Source organism: Sus scrofa, chromosome 11 (genome assembly GCF_054392235.1).
Source record: "Sus scrofa isolate SSC_HxYL_T2T_F1_AM1 chromosome 11, Sscrofa_HxYL_maternal_Yorkshire_Landrace_v2.0, whole genome shotgun sequence".
NCBI lineage: Eukaryota > Metazoa > Chordata > Mammalia > Artiodactyla > Suidae > Sus > Sus scrofa.
The window spans coordinates 14,724,905-14,751,118 of NC_139393.1; the positions used below are offsets into that span (position 1 = coordinate 14,724,905).

At 40.8% G+C, this 26,214-nt stretch overlaps 1 protein-coding gene across 1 annotated transcript in view; it reads left to right on the top strand.

Moving 5' to 3' along the window:
* Positions 1-26,214, top strand: part of FREM2 (FRAS1 related extracellular matrix 2) — a 153,690-nt gene that overhangs the window by 116,840 nt on the left and 10,636 nt on the right. Inside the window, exons 7-16 of the mRNA XM_021065217.2 lie at positions 5,230-5,379; positions 7,217-7,426; positions 8,769-8,966; positions 9,910-10,074; positions 10,642-10,824; positions 12,380-12,510; positions 15,637-15,795; positions 17,851-18,154; positions 19,555-19,686; positions 20,748-21,079. Coding sequence (XP_020920876.2) covers positions 5,230-5,379; positions 7,217-7,426; positions 8,769-8,966; positions 9,910-10,074; positions 10,642-10,824; positions 12,380-12,510; positions 15,637-15,795; positions 17,851-18,154; positions 19,555-19,686; positions 20,748-21,079 — 1,964 coding nt within the window. The remainder of the gene's footprint in view (positions 1-5,229; positions 5,380-7,216; positions 7,427-8,768; positions 8,967-9,909; positions 10,075-10,641; positions 10,825-12,379; positions 12,511-15,636; positions 15,796-17,850; positions 18,155-19,554; positions 19,687-20,747; positions 21,080-26,214) is intronic.

The following is a 26,214-nucleotide window of genomic DNA, read 5'->3' on the forward strand; positions in this document are numbered from 1 at the left end:
CTTGCAGCTAAGGGGTTACCACAGTGAGATTTGCTTTGGGGGACGGTCTTTTGGGTTAAGAGCCTGGCTAAGTGGATGGTGGGAACATTCAGCGGTAATGCTGGCTGCATTGGCATCGAGGGTCGTGGTGGTGAGATAAAACCAGGGGGTGGGCCGTGGTGGTGACTCTTCTGCCTCTGGGAGTTGACCTTGAGGTGCTCATGGCAAAGGGTCTTGTATCTCGTAGGCAGCCAGTTCCCAAGACCCAAAACTCAGAAGAGAGACCTGAGTTGGAAATAATTTAGGGAGGTCCCTTTGTATGATTTTCAGCCCTGAACCAAAAGACAGCATAAAAAAAAAGGTTTTTGTTTTTTATTCCATTCAGTTCTAAGCAAACATCTCAGTGAGAGCTACAAAACCAGCTTGACTGATGGACCAGGTACACGTGAGTAAATAAGATTTGGCTCCAGATAGCAATTACTAGTGGCACCTCTTCCTTTCATCTCCTGAGACACAAAGTAATTGTAAACATCAATCTAGACACCACAGACTTCAGCAAAAAAAAAAAAAAAAAAAAAAAAAAAAAAAAGTTCACTCTTTTCCCTGTGGGGAAAAACTTAAATTATTCTCCCTTTGTCTTCACTGCAGGTGTATGTGTTGTATGGCTTGTCAACTACATTGTAGGAAATAGATGTAATCCTGTCTGTGTTGTTTGCAGTGAAAGTCTCCCCAGCCTTGAAGAGCATATTCATGTTTACTGAACTAAAACAGACTCTCCTGGAGTCCACGCTTTGATCTGTGCCCTTTCCTTAAAAGCATTAACACCACAAGGATACCCAGAGTAGAACCTGGCTTCCCTTAAGAATTTCACACTATTTCACCAGGCCAGTTTAAAACCTCTCCTGTGCTGCTCACACACTGTTTGGTTATTCGTCCTCTGTGGAAGAAATAAACATGCCTTCTGCAGTGTCATCTGTGGCTGGTGGCATGATGACGATGACCGTTCTATGGCATTTTGTGGGTATGGGCTGTGGATGCATGGCGTTATTTGATCAGTCTTATTCCAGGTAGTAATATCAGCCACTGACTGTTTTTTTTCTCTTAAGATTGTGAACTTTCTTTTTCTTTTTTTTTTTTTTTTTTTGTCTTTTTGCTATTTCTTTGGGCCGCTCCTGCGGCATACGGAGGTTCCCAGGCTAGGGGTCGAATCGGAGCTGTAGCCACTGGCCTACGCCAGAGCCACAGCTACGCGGGATCCGAGCCACGTCTGCAACCTACACCACAGCCCACGGCAACGCCGGATCCTTAACCCACTGAGCAGGGGCAGGGACCGAACCCGCAACCTCATGGTTCCTAGTCGGATTCGTTAACCACTGCGCCACGACGGGAACTCCAAGATTGTGAACTTTCAAGGAACAGTGTGTATTTAAGATTTGATGAAGAATTCCTATCGTGGCTCAGTGGTTAACGAATCCGACTAGGAACCATAAGGTTGCAGGTTCGATCCCTGGCCCTGCTCAGTGGGTTAAGGATCTGGCATTACCGTGAGCTGTGGTATAGGCTGCAGATGCATCTCGGATCCTTCGTTGCTGTGGCTCTGGCGTAGGCTGGCGGCTACAGCTCCGATTAGACCCCTAGCCTGGAAATCTCCATATGCCGCAGGAGCAGCCCTAGAAAAGACCAAAAAAAAAAAAAAAAAAAAAAAAGATTCGATGACAAACTTAAAGTTGTTTTTTTTTTTTTCTGATTTACTTGACGTTGTAATATGGATATTTACATAGAAAAAGCCTACAGTTTACTTAGCTTTTAAGAGAAATCAAGCTCCTAGATAAAAACAAATAACCATCTTACCAAAGAAAGGTGAGTTAAATCTTATTCATAAATTGTAATAATTTGCAAGAACAAGCCATTTTTCTGGATTTTGCCCAAGTATCCTGCATTTGTTGAGAGTTTTCATTCATTTATCCCTTTTCTCCTTTCACTCGTTTATTACCTACCCCTTAAAATAGTCTGGGGACCTCTTGCCAGTTATCTTGAGCGATTATAACTCAACTCTCTGCTCGAAGGATTTTTAAGTCATTCATATTATGTAAGATTCTGTCCAAACAGTAACAATTATAAATAATATTTAAGTTTGAGAGACTTAGGGTATTGAAAAATCACAATAACAGCAATAATTATTCTTTCCTGTTCTCATTCAACCACACTGAAAAGATATACAAATGCTAATGCCTCGCTATTTCTTTTTATTCATGGAATAAGAAACTAGACAAGAATTATTTTTCTTTTCTTTGGCCGAACCTAAGGCATTCAGAAGTTCCTGGGCCACAGACTGAACCTACACCATATCAGTGACCCGAGCCACTGCAGTGACAACGCCAGATCCTTAACCTGCTGAGCCACCGAGGAACTCCAAAAATTGCTTTTCTTATAAAAAGTATTCAATTGTGGGAGTTCCATTGTGGCTCAGCGAGTTAAGAACCTAACTAGTATCCACGAGGATACGAGTTCGAGACTTGGCCTTGCTCAGTGGGTTAAAGACCTGGCATTGCCACCAGCTGTGGTGTAGGTTGCAGATGTGGCCTGGATCTGGTGTTGCTGTGGCTGTGGTGTAGGCCAGTAGCTGCAGCTCCAATTCAGCCCCTAGCCCGGGAACTTCTGTATGTTGCAAGTGGGGCTGTAAAAAGAAAAAAAAGAAGAAATTTAATTTCCTCATAGTTAATCATCTTATTTTAATTGCAGTGATCGCAATTGATTAATAGACCTGTCTTCCAGTCATCATGAATAGAGCACACACAGAGAGAGAAATTATATATGTAACTTAAATCTACAGATACTCAAGAAATCGATCTTGAGGAAATATCTTTCCTAATGCCTTCTGTTAGCTGCAGTAGTAAAGCTGAGAGATTTAGGATCAAAACCCCTTTCCCATTTCCCCTCTTTCTTTTTGCTGGAGGTAACAACACACTACACACTGGCAATGCGGTAGTATTGTTTGCATCATTCACATAAATCTTAAATCTTATTACTTACTGCATGGCCACATGTGCTGTGACCTCTCTTTCTCTCCTCTTCTCTCTCACACACACACACACACACACATAAAGCACATGTGTCAGACACATAATAAATGTTCTACATATGGTAGCTGTTATCATTTCTCTTCCTCTTAATGACCAACTTGGATAAGAATTTTTAGAGGACTGCCTAGAACTCTTTTATATGAACTGCACACTGAGCTATAACATAAAAACGCTTCATCTATATAGCTGAGGAGCCAGTCTGGACACACATATGCAGAACAAAGTTTTGTCTTTGTCCAGCCCATTTGGTGTTTAAGGGGCGTATTCACTCCCATGACTTTATTTTGTTCCACCTCTAGTGTGTGCCTGGGAGGAGGAGGAAGATGGGATGGGAGGTGTCATCATTAGACAGGCGGTCCCTCTGACTGCATTTCACACATCTCTCCCATAACTCAAGTCTAACCTCTGCAATGATGTGTTTTCCAGGAATGTGAAGAGACTTAGATCCTTGCTGGATGCAGGTGATCAGGCCTCTGTTGTAATTATAAAAGCTTTTAGAAAGACATTCAGATGTGCTTGGAAGGGCTGTCTGGTCAAAATAAATGTTTTCAGGGTCCCGCCTTCACCTTTGCTCCCTACCCACGTGTGAAAAATGTAAGGACTTTATTGGCCTGCAGTTGAGGTCCACCTTGGCTGAGGTGGATACAATAACACCTTCATCTGTACATGCCCTTGCGCCGTCCAAGCTAAAAGGATGAGAAGGAGGGGAAAGTCTGCTGTAGGCCGATTTATCACCTATGAACCAAGATATGCAGGCAAAAGCTCCAAGACTGGTCTAGTACTATTCAAGAGTTCAGGGAGCTCTATGCTTTTTATCATGCTCCCCAGATGAAGAAACAAAGAAAACACGATTTTCCAATTTCGGTAAAGACCATTTGTTTGGGAGCAGGGAAATAAAGAATCCTTACTGAACTTGAGCCGTGCACAAAATGGGTTTCCCATGGTTGGGAGCTGTGATGGTAGGGTTCTGGTTGATTTGGGGCTTCGATAATTCTGTGAGATGCTCTGAAACGTGTTAGTCATCTCTTGAAGGGTTTTGTGTTTTAAGGAACATCGACGTGAGTTTCATGGCCTTTTAGACGTGGTCCTTGGGAGTCTTGTAAAACCAGACACAGTGACTAAAGTATCTCAAGTCAGAGGGCTCTTTGCCATATTACGTGAATTGACTCAATTAATATATCTTTGTTAATGGTTGCTTGTAAAATAAGCTTACAGTAGGTAAAGTGTATGCTCTATGTACTATGTCTGCAATTTCCCGTCAGCCTCCAAATATTTCAAAATAAGTTTTGAGAGTTTTTAAAGTAAACTCCCAAGTCACCTCTTAGTTTTCCTCATTAGTCAGCTAACTCCTCTCCCTCAGACTTCTGGCAGCGCCTTGCAAGGTAAACTGCTGGTCATAGTCAAGAAATGATGGTTTAGGACAATTCATCACCAGTACTGGAGAAATATACAAAGTGTCCAAAGCATGTGTTCTATTTTTATGACCTAAGTCACGTGATTTTCAGACATTTCGGACAAATGTAAACCTTTGGTATGAGATTGTTTCTTTAGTGGAACCTCAGTTGGTATGGGGTACCCCCAAACCCTATAGGTAACCTACAGCCATGTCCTGGTCTCTCTAAAGTCTTCAGACTTGTAATCCTACCTATTTTCAATCTAGTTATGGCAGTAGGTGCTAGCTCTCTAGCTGTTATAACAGACCCCAATATACTGGGTTAATAAACTAGATGTCATTACGCAAATAGTCTCCAGAGTGATGACTTGGTAGGAGGCAATAAAATGAGCAGTTGGGCCAAATCCATAAAATTCCAGCCTCAGGTGTTTTGGTTCACTCTGGTGCTATTTTACCAGCTGAACTTTTAGGAAGTGCATTTAGAAGCCATTTGTCATCCCATATAAAGAGGACAAAATAACTCATATGCCTCAAGACAAGGATGTTCCATTAGACACTTTATCATCCGTAGTTTTGTTTTCCATCTGAGGAATTTTGATCTGAAAATTCTGTATGTCTAGAGATGAAAAGGATGCTGCCTTGTTAAAAGGAAAAAAATATGACGATACAAGAAAGTTGATGCCATGAGGCTAACCGTTCTTTGGCGTTACCTCTGCAGAGCTGGATGTGGAGAATTAAGAGTAACAGAAATGGTTTCTGCTCCCTTCTTAACAGAACCTGTCTTCTACTTTGGTGATGTCGCGTACTCCGTGGACGAGAGCGCGGGCTACGTGGAGTTGCTCGTGTGGAGGACAGGCACCGACCTGTCCAAGGCTTCCAGTGTCACCGTGCGATCTCGGAAAACAGATCCGCCCTCTGCTGAAGGTGAGCCGTTCCCCACCACAGTTCTTTGGATCATCCTACAGTTTTCAACTCACCATGACATAATATCTTCCAACCAAAATACTTCACTTCTCTTAAAGCAGTCTGATTGATTTTTTTTTTCTGAAATTATTACGATGTAGAAAGGAAATCCTGGCTCTATTTCCTATTTATTGTGAGAAAATACATCTAAGGGCCACAAATCAGAAGCTAAATTATAAACATGTACGTCAGAGGCTCTAAATTAGAATATCTTGATTTGCATAATTGGTTCTCTACACCTGGCAACTCCAACATCATTGACTATTAGGACATCGTATGCACAGGAATAATCCTAGGGCCACCCTCACAGAAATCTAGTGACATCGAAGTGTCACGCAGGTATGCATCTTCGGCATGGCTCTCGTCTCATTTTAACAAATGTTGCATAAATATTTTATACCGAAAGACTTTTTCCACACTTGATTCATTATACAGTCTGTTCCAGCTGGTCCATGCTGGCCTATTATCCTGGAATCTAGATTTGTAGAAAGTTTAGGACAAGCGCAAGATTAGAAATTCCCTTTTTTTGTCCCCTCTAAATGACCAGCCATACAAACTCTCTCTCAGGTACACATACATGCACTCACATGTACATCATACACACATCACACAAAGCAAGCCAGGACCATCTCTTTGTAAAAGTCACCCCTAAGTTTTCACTTTTTTGATGTTGTGGAACCAGCATAGTGTTTTGCATGCAGTCAGTGCCCAAAAGATATTTGTTTAGTCAAGTTAGTCATTTCTGTAGAAAAAATTCAAATCAAAGACAGACGTGAGCATAAAGGTGAAGAAGCAGAGGAAAGGAAAAATACAGAAAGAACTACAATGAGATTCAGATACAGAGATTTTAACAAATGAATTTAAGGCACGTACTTGAAAACAGTTGCATATTCAGAGGTTAATAGAAAATGGGAGTTGGAAGAGCAGAAGGTCTGAAAACAAAGAAATCATATTGGGAGCTCCTGTGTGACACAGCAGGTTAAGTATCCGGCATTGTCACCGCTGGGACACTGGTTTGATCCCTGGCCCAGGAACTTCCACTTGTAGCAGGTGTAGCCGAAAGAAGAAGAACAAGAAATAATACTGAATTATCTCCCTGTTCTCTGTTGAATGAGAAAGTTTTGTTTTTCAACTACTCTAGACATAAATGGATATGTCCTCATTAGTACGTGTTCCACAGTCTGAAAAGTAATAAGCCCCTCACCAAATAAGTCTTTGAGAATAAAGGATGGCTCTCTCTGCCTGGGGCAAATGTGGGCGGAGCCTGTCAGACAAAAGTCATATCCAGTATGTGTTGCTTTAATTTGATAGAATTAAGTAGTCTCATATGTGTTGCTTTAACCAGCAGGCAATCACACCCCTAAATAGGTGATATATAGAAACTTCTGAAAATAAATATGGATATTTAACTCATGTTAATGAAATTAAATATATTCCCTATATAATTTTTGATAACCTAATACTTGTTGATAGGCTAATTACTTTAGACCTGATTTTTATTAGGTCTATTTGAGAATTCCAAAGCAGATAAAGAAACAATAAGACAGAAAGCTCAAATAACTACAGATAAAATTCACTAGATGGAGATTAAATTTCAGAACCTGATTGCAGAACTACCGTCTCAATAATGAACATAGATACTAATCTTTTGCATTTCATTACATGTACTTTTCTGTAATGTTATGTCGGTCTACACATTTTATAAAGAATTATACCTGTATCTACATAGTTTGCTTCTCATGCTTTTGTTTAAATTGAGTCCATCCGCAACTGTAAAGTTCTTGCATTGCTGTTGCAGCTGGAACAGACTACGTGGGAATCAGTCGTAATTTAGATTTTGCACCTGGAGTCAACATGCAGCCTGTTCGTGTCATCATTCTGGATGACCTTGGGCAGCCAGTGCTGGAGGGAGTTGAGAAATTTGAACTGGTGCTTCGAATGCCTATGAATGCTGCCCTCGGTGACCCCAGCAAAGCCACGGTGTCCATCAATGATTCTGGCTCAGATCGTGAGTGTTTTTTAACTTAGGATGATAAGTACATCGATGCGCTAGAGTTTATATGAATGTTACGTACAATGATAAACTAGGATTTATATACCCCTGTTGGTTCAGTAGGGCTACCGTAACAAAGTACTCACAGTTCTGGAGGCTGGGAACCCAAGATCAAGGTATCAGCAGGTTTACTTCTTTCTAAGGGATGGGAGGAAGGGATCCATTCCAGCCCTTTCTCTCGGCTTGTAGATGGCCATCTTTTCCCTGTTTGTCTTTCTGTGTGTGTCTTCTATGTGTAAATATGTATATGTCATCTTCTCCGTGTGTCTCTGTGTGCAAATTTCCCTTTTTTATAAGGACACTAGTCATACTGAGCCAGGGCCCACCCTAATGACCTCATTTTTACTTGATTCCTTCTGTAAAGACCCTATCTCCACGTAAGGTCACATTCTCAGGCACTGGGGGTTAGGACCTCAACCTGTGAATTTGAGGGGACATGTTCAACCCATAACAGTATCGTAGCTGACCAAGGCTTCCTTTCTTGACCTGATTATTTTGATAGAATTAAATAGTCTCAGAAGAAAATTTTTAGTCTTCTCCAATTAAAAAAAAGTAAGATTGTTATCAGTATCTCGATTGTGCCAAGAGCTCCCGCCCACCGATGGGTGGAACCATGTGGGCTTGCACAAACCCCTGAATATTGATGACGTTTTTCCACTTCTCCACGCAAGACACTTTCTGTTATCTCTTTACACCCAGATACTCCTGAAATCCCCCTAACAATGTGCCAAAAACTGTTTTGAGACGACCAGCTGTGGGACATATGGCAGGACTCTCTGACATGTCATCACAAGGGAATTCCGAATAATCTTGACATTGCTTGCAGGAGCCTATCCTATTGTCCGTAATACCTATAGTACATTGACCTAGTATGGGTGTCGCCTATATGTTATATAATAAATGTATTATTATAGCCATTGTCAACTTTCCCAGCATAGTCAGGGTAAACTATGCTTGTAGTTATATGCACAATATTTACTGTTAATCTGAAAAGCTCATGATTAAGCCACATAGAGACATCTTAAAGTCTCTGATTGTATCTGCTTTTCAGCATTTCGTGGCATCTCCCTACTCAACAAAGTAGCAGAGCAAAATTTCAGAGATAAGGAAATCAAAACACTCAGCTAAGTGATTTGCCCAAGGCCGAAACACTGGCAAGTGACGGAGTGGAGACCAGGATCCATTCCTTCTCACTTCTGTTCCATTCTTCTTCCCACCCAAACCATGCTTTCTGAAAGGCCAGCTTCCTTAAATCTCTGTTCACTTTTGATCCATATGTTTATTTTATTTTTGGCAGTGCCTAAGATGCAATTCAAAGAACGGGTCTACACCGGCAATGAAAACGATGGGCAGGTAGTTGCAGTGATCCACAGGAGCGGAGATATCCAGTTCAGGTCTTCAGTGAGATGCTATACACGACAGGGGTCTGCACAGGTGATGATGGACTTCGAAGAACGCCCAAACACTGACCTCTCTGTCATCACCTTCCTCCCTGGTAAGCTTCAGCTTGAAATTGCTATTTGGAATTTGTGCAAGCCAAGTTCTGTGTGTGAAATATCTGTCAAGGACATGCAGATTCTTGATCGCAGCAAGCCAGTGATGAGGTTTTATGTGCACTGAGTGATAGTAAAGGGAGATAGAGCTTAACAAGTTGAAGGAAGGTTCTTTTGGTTTCTATATCGACTTATTCCTTAGGCTCTAGGAACATGCTATATTGTTAATCAAAACCCATTCAGCAGATACTGGCCGCTCAAATGTGTAGATTTCACAATACTAGGAAAGAATGTTCAGGTGACAGGAAAGAAAGGAAATAGATGTCACCTCTTTTTTTTTTTTTTTTTTTTTTTTTTTTTTTTAATGACCTCACCTGTAGCATATGGAAGTTCCCAGGCCAGGAATTAAATCTGAGCTGTGGCTGTGACCTACACCACAGCTGCAGCAATGCCAGATTCTTAACCAACCACAGTGGGAATTCCTTTTTTCTGTAGCATTTTTAATATGTATCCAACGTCTTTAAATATTTTATCACTTTGATCCCTAATTGTACAGGAAATGTGTACTGTGGTCAAATTAATAATGACCAACCAGCCCAAGGCTCCTAAATTTGCTTCCTGAATATAGTGTAAAATTTATAAACAAAATTGGCATTTGCTCTTTTATCCCTTGTTTTCTAAGATGAGTGACAGAACTTAAAGATTGACATTAAAGAAATTCCCTGTACAAAGAGGGGCCTGTCAGTGCATATGCTGCACCCTTGTCATGCGTCCAGCAAATATTAACTGAAGGCTTACGGCATGCCAGACACTGTTCTTTGCGCTCTTAATACTGCCAGGAAAAAAGCAACATCCCTGCCCTTGTGGTGCCTGTCTTCTAGCTGCAGATGTAACCTTCGTGGCCACTGGGATGGGACTGACCTGCTCTCGTTATTATTGCTCCAGGTGAGACTGAAAAGCCTTGCATCCTTGAGCTGATGGACGATGCAGTGCACGAGGAGGTGGAGGAGCTCCGTCTGGTCCTTGGAACACCACAGAGCAACTCACCTTTTGGAGCTGCAGTTGGGGAACAAAATGAAACTCTGATCAGGATCAGAGATGATGCGGATAGTAAGAAGCCGCTCCTTGTGCTCAGCTCTAAATTGGGAACTGAGATCCATCTGGGTTATCGTTTTAAGTGGCTCGGAAAATAACCCCTCTCTCTGACCAGGCTTTCAAAGTGATCAGGCCATAGGAGAAAGACTAAGATAAATGGAGAACAAAACAAGCCATTTGAACTGAAAGTTGATGTGGAAGCCTATGGTTTATACCCAAATGCTAAATCCCAAGCATTTACACCTCCCCACTCTTCTTCCCGAATCCTTGGGGGCAGGTCGTCCTGGGCCAACAGTTTCCTGCCGCTTCCTTCAAGAAGCCCACTCCTTCAAGAATTTTGGCACACAGAGAGAGCCCAGAGCACGTGGTTCCTGGGGGCTGGTTCATTCCCAAGGAAGGAGCTGGGCTGCACAGGCTCAATTTCTCTTACCACACTCACCAGAGATCGAGTGAGGGGACAGATGGAAGCCAGGAGGATGATATAATTAAGCTCCTCCCCTATGGAGAAGAAAAGAACATTAGAAATGGGGGAAGAAGCATCCTCCTTACAATTTCATTTATCCATGTTTCCCTCCATTTTAGAGACAATTATTAAATTTGGAGAAACCAAGTTTAGTGTCCGTGAACCCCAAGCCCCGGGACAGTCGGCGGTTGTAAAAATCCCTGTGATTCGCCAGGGAGACACTTCAAAGGTCTCCACTGTGAGAGTTCACACCAAGGACGGCTCGGCCACCTCTGGGGAAGACTATCACCCCGTGTCGGAAGGTATGGGGCCCCAGGGCCTGCGCGCTGTGGGTTGTGCTCACACCGTGTTAGTGCCGAGCGCTTGAGAAAGAGAAAACTAGCCACCCAACGACACATCCACACACGCCTTTGCATGAAGCTCCTTCAGAAAAATCAAGGCCGTGGAATTTATTTTCAGGATGTTCCTTTTTGATGTGCAGGGCATGTGTGTTAGGACTTAGGGAAATTTTGAGTAAATGTGCCAGATGACCGGGAAATTTTGAGTGAATGTGCCAGATGACCTTCTGTCTTAAGTCTTAATTTTCAGTGGGTTTTACCTTCATTCTGGCAATTCGACATGAACTTTCCTGGCATATTCTATGATGCTGAAAATGTGAATAATAGCCAAGATGAGACACATTTTCTTCTGCCACATTTTAAAGGATTTGAGAATTTAGAGTTATACTGATTAAATTCTGTAGTTACATCAGAAAGCAGCATCTGTTATCTCCTCTAATTGGAAAGATTATGCATTATATTCTTTATTAATAGAATTTTGTTGGTTTATCCAAATATGGTCAGCTGCTTGTTCATGCATTCAATAAAATCAATTTTTTTAACATTTTAATACTTTTCAAATGAATGGTTAAAAAAAGATTATCATTATTGGGTTCAATATTCGTGACAGTGAATGAATTATTTTTAATGAGGAGGGACAGGGGTGAGAGAAAAAAACACCATTTACATTTTTCTAAGAAATTTTTTTTTGAGTTTCCAAGATTAACAAGCAAGTCTTTTTAGAATACAATTTGATGTGACATTAAAAATGTCAACAATTTTATATCTAGCTTCTCTAGATATGTAAGTGATCACAGTAACATCTGTGATCATATTCATTTGACTTATGGCCCTAATGCTTTAGAAATTCTAGGAAATGAGAGTTTGTCCAGTTGTGTCCTAGTATTTAGAACGATGGCGACTTGAGTTCCATACAAAATCAAAATTAGAGTATTCGATGGCATCTGAAGAAGAGGAAAATGTTTAATAAGGACACTGTATTTTATAAACACTTGATTTATTAAACCAAAGAAGACACTCTTCAAGTTGTGTTTGTCTCTGTCATATCCATCACTTTACCTATGACTTAATGTCATAGAGATGCAAAAAAAGATACCATTATATGTGGAGACTTTATTAGTTTTAGTGCTGCTGCCACTTAACATTTTTGTAATAAAAGACAGATTTGTTTCTGTTAAGAAAAAGAACTATTGATTGTCCATTCCATAACTCAACATTTTTTTTAAAATTGTGGGTCAGCAAATCAATTTAGTAGCTTATGATTAGAACTTTCTTCCGGATGAAACAGAATAGAATAGAAGATTTTAGACTGCCATGCATATCGTAAGAATAGGTGATGTTTTTAAAATTTTTCATTCCATTTTATTCACACTCCCATGTGCATACACACAGATACATATGCACATACTGGGCCACAATCTAAAATGTATTCCTTATTTTGGCTCCTGTAAAAGAAGCGGAACAATAACTTTTCATATTTTTATGTAAAAGATTTAAATCTGTGATTTTGCATTTGTAGAAATTGAGTTTAAGGTGGGAGAAACCCAGCACATCGTTGAAATTGAAGTGATATTCGATGGGGTAAGAGAGATGAGAGAGGCCTTCACTGTCCATCTGAAACCCGATGAAAATATGATAGCAGAGACACAGGTAAGTACTAAAATACAGACATGAACTTGTAGCCAGCATTTTATCAGGGAAGATGCATGTAAGCATCACAGAGCGTGCAGTTACGTCATCGACTTGATTCAAGCCTTATGTAAAGAAGATGCACATGATCCCTTTTCACCTCCTAGGTAGATTTTATTTCCCTTAGGAAATAAGAATCAAGAAATCCCTGTCTCTTTCTTGGAAAATCGTGTGTGTAGAAACTCAAGGACTAGCAGCACTACATCCCTCACCAGCCCACCTCCCCTTCCCATTTCAGTCAGTGACGATTGAATCCGGGAGTTCCCTTTGTGGCTCGGCAGGTTAAGAACCCAACTAGTATCCGTGAGGATGCAGGTTCAATCCCTGGCCTTGCTCAGTGGGTTAAGGATCCGGCATTGCCGTGAGCTATTGTGTAGGTCAAGGACGTGGCTCTGATCCAGGGTTGCTGTGGCTGTGGTGTAGGCCGGCAGCTGCAGCTCTGATTAGACCCCTAGCCTGGGAACTTCCAGATGCCACAAGTGTGGCTGTAAAAAGCATAAATAAATAAATAACTGACAATTGAATCTTGGATCAACTTCCAGGGAAAAACCATCAGCTCAGCACAAAGATGAGACTATTAAGTCAGTGCCACAGCTCGTTAAAACACACGTTTTAACTCACAAAACAGTTCCTAGCCCTCAAAATTCCCACCCGCTCACTTTATTAAATGGACCTCCAGAGTCTCAAGGACTCAAATGTTGTGGCGTGTATTTAATTTATATTGTATCACCAACCAGATTTTCTCCAAGAAAGACATAATTTCTGTAGAATTTTGCCCTTTAAACCTAATTTTTAAAATTAAAGGATTTGGGGGACTGACCAATGTTTATAACGTCTGTGCTTACATTCACTCTATTTCTTGTATTATTTGTTTCATTATTCATATGTGATCAAATTGGGGAGGTTTTTTCCCTTAAGTATAGGTAATTTTATTACTTTATTATCTTTACTTCTTGATGGTATTTACAGTGCCTTGTGGGTTTTTTCCAGGTCATATTTAAATGCAAGAAGTAGTGAAAGAAAATTTTTTCAAATTTTTTATGTCTTGATCATATAACATATGAGGTTTTTTTGTTTATTTTTTCCCACTGTACAGCAAGGGGATCAAGTTATCCTTACATGTATACATTTTTTTTCCCACACCCTTTGTTCTGTTGCAATACGAGTATCTAGACATAGTTCTCAATGCTACTCAGCAGGATCTCCTTGTAAATCTATTCTAAGTTGTATCTGATAACCCCAAGCTCCCGATCCCTCCCATTCCCTCCCACTCCCATCAGGCAGCCACAAGTCTATTTTCCAAGTCCCTGATTTTCTTTTCTGTGGAGATGTTCATTTGTGCTGGATATTAGATTCCAGTTATAAGTGATATCATATGGCATTTGGCTTTCTCTTTCTGACTTACTTCACTCAGTATGAGATTCTCTAGTTCCATCCATGTTGCTGCAAATGGCATTATGTCGCTCTTTTTTATGACTGAGTAGTATTCCTTTGTGTATATATATCACATCTTCCTAATCCAATCATCTTTTGATGGACATTTGGATTGTTTCCACGTCCCGGCTATTGTGAATAGAGCTGCAATGAACATGAGGGTGCATGTGTCTCTCTGAAGTAGAGTTTTGTCCGGATAGATGCCCAAGAGTGGGATTGTGGGGTCATATGGAAGTTCTATGTATAGATTTCTAAGGTATCTCCAAACTGTTCTCCATAGTGGCTGTACTAGTTTACATTCCCACCAACAGTGCAGGAGGGTTCCCTTTTCTCTACAACCTCTCCAGCACTTGTTATTTGTGGACTTATTAATGAGGGCCATTCTGACTGGTGTGAAGTGGTATCTCGTGGTAGTTTTGATTTGCATTTCTCTAATAATCAGGGATGTTGAGCATTTTTTCATGTGTTTGTTGGCCATCTGTATCTCTTCCTTGGAGAACAGTCTATTCAGGTCTGTTGCCCATTTTTCCATTGGGTGATTGGCTTTTTTGCTGTTGAGTTGTATAAGTTGTTTATATATTCTAGAGATTAAGCCCTTGTCCGTTGCATAAAAACAAGGACTTTATATAGCTCAGGAAACTCTGCTCAATGCTCTGTAATAACCCAGATTGAAAAAGATTCTGAAAAAGAGTAGGTATGTATATGTGTATAACTGACTCACTTTGCTGTATGCCTGAAAATAGCACAACATTGTAAATAAACTATATTCCAATAAAACTTTTTTCAAGAGAAATGTGTTTTTCTTTTAATTTAATTTTATTGGAGTATGGCTGATGTACAAGGTCGTATTCGTTTCAGGTATACAGTAAAGTGAATCATTCATACATATATTCATTCTTTGTTCCCCATATAGGTTATTACAAACTGTTAAGCAGATTTTTTATTTTTATGGTGTACTGTATTAAACTCTTTTGAGTGAGAGGAACCAAGATTCACTCAGATCCCTTCAAGTGGTCAAAGCATCTTTTAAGAAGATGCAGGTAATTATAGACGTGGAAACTGAGACATCATCGAGTATTGAAGATTATTCCAGAGCTAAGGCAAATTTTTTAGTGAGGTGTTCTTGCCACCTTACCAGCGGTAGATATTCATAGGTTCCTCTTCCGTCTGTGGCTCAGCTTCTCCTTCAGGCTGTGCTTCTGGCCTCTGCTCATCGAAAGCTTCACTTTTCCCTGACCTCCGCTTAGCAGGTCCATGCTGTCCCAGGACCCCTGGGACCTGCCTTCTCACAGGGTGTCTCAGCTTCCCTCTCACTGTTAACTAATAGACGTTCCCATGGATCTTCCACTTTGTAACCCCAAGACAGATTTAGCTACTATCATCACAATTTGTAGAAAAAAAAAACAGAGCCCACATACTTTATGGGCCACTGACCAGCCTTGCTGCCCTGGACTCAGGGACCCTCCCGTGTACCATAAGATATGGCCTAGTTGCCAGGGTCATGTGGAACAAAGCACACAGGGCCTGTCACACTGCAGTTTTATTTTAATGAAGCCGTGGATTTGCCAAACATTGTGAGTATTGTTCTGTACAGTAGAAGCACCAGGAGTCTAATTATTTCAATAATCAGGGAGAATTATCTTTTCCTTCTAGGTGACCAAAGCCATTGTGTATATAGAAGAAATGAACAGCATGGCAGATGTCACTTTTCCTTCTGTCCCTCAAATTGTGTCCTTACTGATGTATGATGACACCTCCAAAGCCAAAGAGAGTGCTGGCCCCGTGTCTGGTTATCCTGTTGTCTGCATCACGGTGAGTAGGACATTGAGAAAAATTGTCAAATAATTGCTTAAAGTAATAACAAACATTAACAACATAGTATGGGCCTTGTCATGATGAAATAAAAGTGGGAAAAGGAGTTCTTGCTGTGGCTGAGTGGGTTGAGAATCTGACTGCAGCAGCTTGAGTCCCTGAAAAGCATGGGTTCAATCCCCAGCCTGGCACAGTGGGTTAAGGATCTATTGCCCCAGATGCAGCACAGGTTGCAGATGCAGCTCAGCTTCAGTCCCTGGACCAGGAACTTCCATATGCCGTGAATGCAGGCATAAAATTAAAAAAAAAAAAAATTTAAGTGGAGAAATACTGCAGGATTTAATCTTTGAAATTTGGAAAGGAAAATATGAATCAAATAAATCTCCCATTTTATTTCCTTCATCCAGAGTTCCCATCGTGGCGCAGTGGTTAACGAATCCGACTAGGAACCATGAGGTTGCGGGTTCGGTCCCTGCCCTTGCTCAGTAACGATCTGACATTGCCATGAGCTGTGGTGTAGGTTGCAGATGCGGCTCGGATCCTGCATTGCTGTGACTCTGGTGTAGGCTGGTGGCTACAGCTCCGATTTGACCCCTAGCCTGGGAACCTCCATATGCCACAGGAGTGGCCCAAGAAATGGCAAAAAGACAAAAAAAAAAAAAAAAAAAAAAAAAGAAAAAAGAAAAAAAATTTCCTTCATCCAACAGAGGTTTACTAACTGATATGTACATAGTGGGTTATCTTGTATTATCTCAGGGTCTTTCATAAGGGAAAGTATGATCTCTGCAACACAGGGAATTTAAAAATAAGGAAAAAATAATATATAAGAATCAGTCTATTATAGGGCTTGATATGATTATTATCACGAAAAAGATACAAATTGGAGATAAAGCAGCAGCTCTGTCTGTGAGGGAAAGCAGAATGGTCAGGTGGAATGTCAGTCGTTTAAGAGTCACATAATGAGAAGTTATTCTAGGACAAAGTGGTTGCATCACAAGCTGCATCCAGAGGAACAGCATAAAAATGGCACGTTACCCTTACTTTTTTTAAGTTGTCTTCTCTTGGCTATAAATTATAAGCTCCTTTTGAGCACAAACTGGAATGCACTTGTTGTTATATCACATAACCTTGGGATAATGACTGACATATAAAGGGCACACAATAAATGTTTACTGAGTTAACAAGGCAGAAATAATAAAGTGGTACCATTTACAAAGGTCTCGAAATGTTATATTAAGGCCCGTGGACTTCATTTGTTGGGTAGCAGGGAGCTCTTGCAGAGAAGAATGACATGAGAAGAGGGGTGATATTGAAGTGTTGCCATGGCAACAGCGGTCACTTGATGAGAAAGGCCCTGAATTAGGTAGCAAGGTGATGCTAGGAATGGGAAGGAAGGAACTAACTTAAGAGACATTGCATGAAAAACATCAACTAAGTTTACTGACCCATTGGATCTAGGGGCCAAGATGAGGGAGAAGAGGAAGAGAAAGAATAAGAGTGATTTGACAACTCCAAAGATTCAAGAGATGGTGAACTGAGTATCACTTTTACTTGCATCAAGTTGGTGGTGGAAAAGCCCAATAAGCTTTATGAAATGCAAGATTAGAGGTCAGAAAAGCTAGCATTGGGAGTTCCTGTCTTGGCTCAGTGGAAACAAATCCAACTAGGAACCATAAGGTTGCGGGTTCAATCCCTGGCCCCACTCAGTGGGTCAAGGATCTGGCGTTACCATGAGCTGTGGTGTAGGTTGCAGACGCGGCTCGGATCTGGCGTTGCTGTCACTGTGGTGTAGGCTAGCAGCTGTAGCTCCGATTCGACCCCTAGCCTGGGAACCTCCATATACCGTGTGTGCAGCCTAAAAGGACAAAAGACAAAAAAAAAAAAAAAGAAAAGCTAGCATCACAAGGAATAGGAATTTGAAAGTTGTATGAATGGCAAGCTGCAATGGAAAAAAGTAGTAGGGTGTAAACTCTACTAAGGAAGAGAGAGCTTAAGAGGAGCAGTTTCCCCATTGTTCTGTACTGTGGTCCTAACATAGTTATTTGTTTCTCATAGGCCTGTAACCCTAAATATTCAGACTATGACAAAACAGGCTCTATCTGTGCAAGTGAGAACATCAACGACACCTTGACCCGGTACCGATGGCTGATCAGCGCTCCCACCAGCCCCGACGGTGTGACCAGCCCCATGAGAGAAGTGGACTTTGACACCTTTTTCACATCGTCCAAGATGATCACTTTAGACGCCATATACTTCCAACCCGGCTCCAGGGTGCAGTGTGCGGCCCGGGCTGTGAATGCCGACGGCAGTGAAGGCCTAGAGCTGATGAGCCCTATTGTGACCATTGGCAGAGAAGAAGGTAGGCCGTTCTCAGGTGAAGGTCGCTGGAATACCGTGCAATGTGAATATGTCTAATTTCTGGTTATATTCATTCCTCCAAATGCCCCCATGCATTCTGTAGTACTCCGTAAGTACTTAAAAATGGTCATCCAGGAGTTCCCTGGTGGCCTTGCTGTTAAGGATCTGGTGATGTCAGTGCAGGGGCTCGGGTCACTATGGCATGGGTTCGATCCCTGTCCCAGGAAGTTCCATATGCCAGGGGTACAGCGAAAAAAAAAAAAAATCATCCCTTTTCATAAAAATATTCATTAGAAATCAAATATTTATTTATTTTATATTTTTCCATCACCATGCAAATGTCAGACTTCTTACTATGCTATGAAAAATAAGGCAGGAGTTCATACTGAAGGAGTTCATACTGAAGTTGAAAACATAGACAGATTTTAATCTGGACAGCGCCCAGAAATGCAAAAGTTGAGGTTCCATTGTGGCTCATTGGGTTAAGGACCTGACATTGTCTCTGTGAGGATGCAGGTTCGATCCCTGGCCTCCCTCAGTGGGTTCTGGATCTGGCATTGTTAACAAGCTGCAGCGTAGATCTCAGGTGTGGGCTTGGATCTGGTGTTGCCACGGCTGTGGCATAGATCTCTCGCCTGGGAACTTCCATATGCCGTAAGTGCAACCATGAAAATAAAAGAAAAGAAGTGCAGATGTAGTGATGAGTTCTAGCCAGAGTGCATCAGGAAGGGTGTCATCACAGAAGAGATGCTTACGCTGAATCTTGAAAACAGCAGAGAAAAAGCATGAGCAGTGACTCATAGAGTCTTCGTGTTATTTGTTTATAAATAATGTATATTTCATGACTAGGCATAAGTGTAGAATTCTAGGGTAACAACCATATTCATTTAATGAAGCTATACGTAGTTTTTCCCTGTTGTTTTAGTTTAGGACATTTTTTACTATGTCTGTGCTTTATGTTAAAATGATTTTGTGAATCTGATCAGAATCTAGGATGTCCAGCACACATTAAATCACACTGAACAATAACTAACTTTTTCTCAAACTTTATAAAATACCCCAAATATTAAAAAGTAGCATTGGAGTTCCCCACTGTGGCAAAGAATCTAACTGCAGCGGCTCAGGCGGCTGTGGAGGTGTGGGTTTGATCTCCGGCTGGCATTGCTGCAGCTGTGGGGTAGGGATGACTTCTCACGCTGTGGCCTTATGCTTCCTCATATCTGCTCTTAGCAGTGCCGTGGTCAGCAGAGAATCTTTAAAGTACATGTAAAAATAATAGTGCCTATTTATTTTGGTTTTTTTTTTGTTTGTTTGTTTGTTTTAGTAGCGCCTATTTAAAAACACATGCTTTAGGCGTTGTCTATGACCTTTTATCGTAAATATCTCCATTTTTGCTTTGAGGTCTCTGTCAGCCCCGGGTGCCTGGGATAGTGGGGGCAGAGCCGTTCTCGGCGAAGTTGCGCTACACGGGCCCCGAGGACCCCGAGTACGCAAACCTTCTCAAGCTCACTGTCACGATGCCCCACACAGACGGTAGGTGACATGGGTAAGCAAATCCATGGAGGTGGCTTGGGCTTCTCTTTACCTGGTTTATTTAACTGACTTCAGGCACTTTGACAATCCTGCATTTTTTACGAGGTGAAGGTTGGTAGCAAGCCTGCTTCCAGCAACTCCCAACAGCATCTGCTCACTTTATGCCTTTCTCTGCCTCACATGTTGGTAATTCTCACGATAATTCAAACACACCACCAGCAAAAAAGATTATGATTCTGAAGGCTTAGATGGTGGTTAGCATGTTTTTTTAGCAATAAAGTATTTTTTAATGAAGGCAGGTACATTGCTTTTTAGACATGAAGCTATTGAACGCTTTATAGGCTTTATAGACTACGGTACAGTTTTAAAATAACTTTGATGTGCCCTGGGAAACAAACAAATTCATGTGACTCTATTGCAATATTTGCTTTATTGCAGTGGTTGGGAACCAAACCTGCAAAGTCTCTGATCTCTCATTTAAAAATAGGAAGAATAAATCCATTCCATGTTAACAAGAAAAACATACTTTTAAGAAAAATAGCTATCATTGAAAAAGCAAAACAAAAGAATGGCGTGGTTTCACAATTTTGAAAATATCTTTAATGCCTGGCTTAATTAAAGACAGCTGGGAGTTCTCTTGTGACACAGCGGTTTAAGGATCTGGCCTTGTCACTGCAGCAACCCAGATTGTTGGCTGTGGCACGGTTCCACATGCCGCAGGCGGGACCAAACAAAAAGAAAAAAAGTCACTGGATTCTTACATCTGCTTCTGCATTCAGTTTCTTGCAATGTATGAATTATTTTAGCCTCTGGAAGACTTTACTGTACAAGACTGAGAAAATAAGCAAGAAAAAGGCACATCATATCTCAGAGTCGTGAAAATAGCTTTAATGTTATAGGTGTCCTAAAACATTCTTGGGATCCTCAGGGGACCACGTCTATAGTCGCTGCTCTGCACTGTTTTGTGGTACTGCTCTGTGCAAGCGGTAAAGAGAGTATAAAGTGTTCTAAGCCATTTGCCGCTGGCAAACGTGGTAACGAGGACTGCACATTCCTTGTAGGCATGCTCCCTGTCATCTCCACCAAGGAGCTTTCCAACTTCGAGCTCACCCTCAGCCCTGACGGCACCCGGGCTGGAAACCACAAGTGCTCCAACCTCCTGGATTACACGGAAGTCAAGACCCACCATGGTTTCTTGACTGATGCTACCAAAAACCCAGACGTAATTGGAGAGACATACCCTTACCAGTACAGCTCATCCATCCGAGGTTCCAGGACCTTACGCTTCTACCGAAACCTGAATCTGGAGGCCTGCTTGTGGGAGTTTGTTAGCTACTATGACATGTCAGAGCTGCTCACAGACTGTGGAGGCACCATTGGGACAGATGGACAGGTATGGATTTATAACAGCAGAGTTCTGATCCCTGGATAAACCAGTTGATTTTGTTCGGTTACGTAAACTCGGAATAAATCTCAACTCCAGTCTTCCATCTTGGTGGTGTAGGTTATTGGGCACAAAAAGAACAGATAATCGGCATGAGTGGTATGAAAATCTATGTTTAGTTCCAGAACAATATGTCTAAATCTGTGTATTTTTTTATCAATGGGTCAGTAACATTACCTTTTTTTTAGAAGTTTTTTTTTATTGTTATTTCCCCAATACAATTTTTTTCCTACTGTACAGCATAGTGACCCAGTTACACATACATGTATACATTCATTTTTTTTCCCATTATCAGGCTCCATCAAAAATGACTAGACATAGTTCCCAGTGCTACACAGCAGGATGTCATTGCTCATCCATTCCAAAGACAATAGTTTGCATCTGTTAATCCCAAGCTCCCAGTCCATCCCACCCCCTCCCCATCCCCCTCGGCAACCGTTAAGTCTATTCTCCAAGTCCTTGGTTTTCTTTTGTGCCGTGTATTAGATTCCAGATATAAGTGATATCATACGGTATTTGTCTTTCTGTTTCTGACTTACTTCCATCAGTATGAGCAGTAACATTATCTTTGTATTGAAAAGACACTGTAAGCTCCAAATCTGTTCATATTATAAAATTCTGAACACTAATTTCTCTTCGAACTATGCATTTGTGTTACGTATCGATGCCTGCGATGTATCACGAATCATCCAAAATGAGGATTTCTAGTCCTTCAGGGTCTGGTTCTTCTCCCTCCTCACTTTCTGTCTTCTTTCCCCACTTTCCATCTTTCCCTCTACTCCTACTTCTCTGTTTTCTTTCTAGTTTTTTTCTCCTTTTCCTCCTTCTCTGGTTCATTTCTCCATCACCAACATAGTCAAAAGTATTTTTCTTTAAAGTGTATTGTTATGCCTACTCTGCAATTACTGATTCCTCTTCACACCGCACATAAAATACACACACACACACCCACCCACACCCCAAATCCCTGACATTCCTTTACCACCATCATCTTCAACAAAATTGTTGTTAAAACGATAGGGAAGTAAGGTCTCTATTAGCAGTTACAATAGAAAATCGAAGCTATGTAGGGTGTAGCTCAGATTAATAATGTGTATTTGAATTAAAAGCCATGCTTTGTCCTACCTGGAATGAGCAAAGAGTTTGTATTTGTAGGCTTATTCATTAAAGCATTAAATGGTACCCAGAGGACATCTTGTCTTTGAAGATTTAGCCAAGGTGAGGCTAAATCACCTTTCTCTGGTATATTCCTCTGGTATAAAATATAAAGCAAGCGATAACAAGAGAAAAGTAGAAAGTAACTCTCAGTTTAACTCCAGATAAAAGCTGTCATCCTTGACCTGCTCAGCAGGTCCAATGGCCATCTATTACAGCTGGAAACTGTACATTGGACTGGACTCCAATGTAGTGAGACTGTATTTCCACCTTTTCCAGAAGCATCAAAATATCCAGAAACTTGCCTGAATTAGTGAAAATCCCAAGTAAAAATACCAAACAGGAAGACAGCACAGAACAGTGGGGAAAACCCAGATCTTAGAATCAAGCAAATGCAGACCTGAGTTGGGCTCTGATGATTTCTCGCCACATGTTTGTGGGCATGTTACTTAAACCCTCATAGTTTGCCTCTCCAGGTCCCTCTTCCCCGCCTTGGCTTTGCCCCCTGGAAGAAATGTGAACGAAAAAAAGCCTTATCCCCAGAAGGAAAATAAAGACTCCTATAAACACATCCACTCCAGCCTTTACCTTTATAAGTAAAATATCTCTGTCCCAGTAGCTGTTCCTCACAGCCTGTTTTCAATCCATGATCCAACCATTCCTGCATTCTCTCTGGCTGCTCTTCTCTCGGGAACTCGCTGAAGTCACAGGCTCCATTGGCATAAACAAAATGGAACATAGTAATGGAATTACACTGTAGTTCTTGTTCTTTATTAAAAAGTACTTTGTACCGTGCAGCTTCTCTGTGGGTCTCATCAAATCTACAGTCTGTTTTTACCCTCAGGAATATTTTCTATGTTTTCTGCAAAATGGCAGCACTTTCCCATGCAGCCCAGCTAGGCTTCTCTAGTGAAAACCCTGTACTTATCTACTTAAATCTTATCCTATTATATAGGATATATGTATTATATATCAGATTATGTATTATATATCTGCCCATTTTCAAGTTTATATCAAGGGCATTTTGAATGCGAATTCTGCCCTCTCACGTGTTCATCTCTCAGCCAACCCTCAGTATGAAACACTCAGCTAAACTGACTATGCTTGGTTAGGTTTTTTAAAAATCACAGTTCCTTTATTTAATTCTTTGAGTTCTATTTTTCTTCCCATTACCACTGCTAACTAGAGAAGTTATTACCTGCTTCTGTAGTTAAGCTACTGACTGTACTACTCCACTAGGTGAAAACTGGCAACTGCAGGTGGCCGTGACGTTTCACCTACCTGAAATGTTTGTATTACGTAATACTTAGGGGTAAAAGAAGATGGGATCAAAGAATTATCAAACCATCCAATGCCCAACTGGTTTGTGTTAAGATGGCCAGTTTATTGTATGAATTTCTTTGAAAAGATTTTTCTGCTTTTGCATGGTCAAAAGTAAATTTAATAGCATAACCGTGATGACAGTCTAACAGAGATGACCAGATTCAGTGTAAGTCATTGAAATTTCAGAATCTTGTGATAAACTTCTAAAAGCTTTAGCATAAACTACATGGCAATACAATCTAATAAAACACGTTGCTTACTCTCTTAGAGTGAAGCTCAGTGATGATTATCTTGTTTCCCCATTTCTTTTTTTTAAAGCTTTATTGATATATAGTTGATTTACAATGCTGTGATAGTTGCTGCTGCACAACAAACTGATTTAATTATGCATATACATATATCCATTCTTTTTCAGATTCTTTTCCCGTCTAGTTATCACGGAATATTGAGTAGAGTTTCCTGTGCTTTACAGTAGGGTCCCCACTGACCATCCATTCCATATGCAAGAGTGTGCATATGCTGATCCCGAACCCCCAGTCCATCCATCCCCCTTCCCCTTTGGTAACTATAGGTTTGTTTTCAAAGTCTGTGAGTCTGTTTCTGTTTTGTAAATAAAGCGATTTGTATCATTTTTTTAGAGACCATATACAGGTGATATCATATGATGTTTATCTTTCTCTGTCTGACTTACTTCACCAAGTAGGAGAATCTCTCGTTGCATCCATGTTGCTGCAAGTGGCATTATTTCATGCTTTTTTATGGCTGAGTAATATTCCACTACATATATATATATATATATATATATATATATATAATATATATGACATCTTCTTTACCCATTCCTCTTTCATTGGACATTAGGTTTGGTCCATGTCTTGGCTATTTTCTTTCCTGTACTTGAACATCTACTTCTCCTCTAGTTATTGATATTCTCCTATATCCCCCCCCCAGCACACATATTATTTAAATATAGGTGAGGGAGAGTAACATATATATTAAAGGAACTAAAATATAACTCTTTGAGATGTATTTTCTTAATTTTCCTGATCAGTTTTAGGTTCTAGAGAAGAGAAAATATCTAATAATATTACTACTACTAATAAGATAATATTCATAATAGATAACATTTATTCAGTGTTTATGCTTGTCATAATGTGTAAGTACTTTACATTTTTGCACTAATTCAGTCCTTGCAGCAACACTCTGAGACAAATAGGAATTGTGTCCTCCTTTCTGGAGATGCTGAAGCAAAGAAAATTCAAATAACTCACTCCAGGTCAATTCACTTGTCAGTCTATGCGCTTAACCACATTATGATACTTATCTGGACATGTAATTGAGTGAAGTAAATGTCATTCAATTGGGTGACTGTGAGGAATGATTATGGTCACAGATGAAGCTGCAGGAAAGGCACATAGGCTTTTTTCCTCTGTTCTTGGTACAAGAACAGAAATAGCCCCAGGTCTGTTTGTCCTCTGCCAACTCCACACAGCCCTGGCCAAGCAGCTGAGAGATGTGCCTCTCCCTCTTCTAGTCTCTTTCTAGACCTGCCACCTTAGATCAGGGTAATCACTGTGCAAACAAATTTTACTAGCTGGTAATTGCTTCTGCCAGGAACAACAGGATAAAGGATGGACTTTGCATTTTCTTTTGTGATTAAAAGCTGTTTCTAACACACTCTTAAGGGTTTCTGCCTTCCAAGACCTCTCACATCCAGATTATTTAACCAATGAGAAAGTTGACAAACTGAACAGATCATCTGAAACATCCGAGATAGTTATCTGTTAATGGCAAATGAAGTCTTATTTTGTGCAATTTGATTACAGCCAGCTTTCACTAATATCAAGACTATTTATGCTTTTGCTGGCTTATTCCTTGTACATTCAGTCACTAAAGAGATATTCAGTGGATACCTACTCTGGGCCAGGGACCATCCGGGTACCCGGTGAGGACACCAGATGCAGAGCTTCAGCTCCAAAAGAGTTGGGTTAGAAGAGCCAGATGCTCGCTCATAAAAATTAACAATTTGGGAGTTTCCATTGTGGCTCAGTGGGTTAAGAGCCCGACTAATATCCATGAAGATGTGGGTTCGATCCCTGGCCTCGCTCCCTGGCAAAATTATTCTTAGCATCTATAAAGTTTAATTGGAAGTCCGTGTCTACTTCCTATTTTTTTTAATGAGGGTTTATTAAAACTATAGGATGAAGTCTTCATCTGAATTACCAGTGGCATATGGATTGGCAATCCATCTCTATTATACTGCCAGGGTAGTAAAACTGCACTTCAAGATCAATTTCTCACTGACTGCAATAATGGCTACGCTTAGAAAATGCTACCCCAGAGGACTTCGATTGCAGGGTCCCTCTCCTGCTGGCCACGCTGGCAGATCATGGGGAGGACTGGCTCCTACACAGCTGGGAATCAAATAATTTGTGCAATGGATAGTTTCTTTTGATATTTTTTGGTTGGTGATCAGGGCGTCATTTTGTGATTTGAGGAGTTTAACTCCATGACGAAGTAAATTAGAGTTATCATGTTTTAAATTATTCAGAGGAATTTCTGTTATAGCTCAGTGGGTTAAGGACCCGACGTAGTCTCCATGAGGA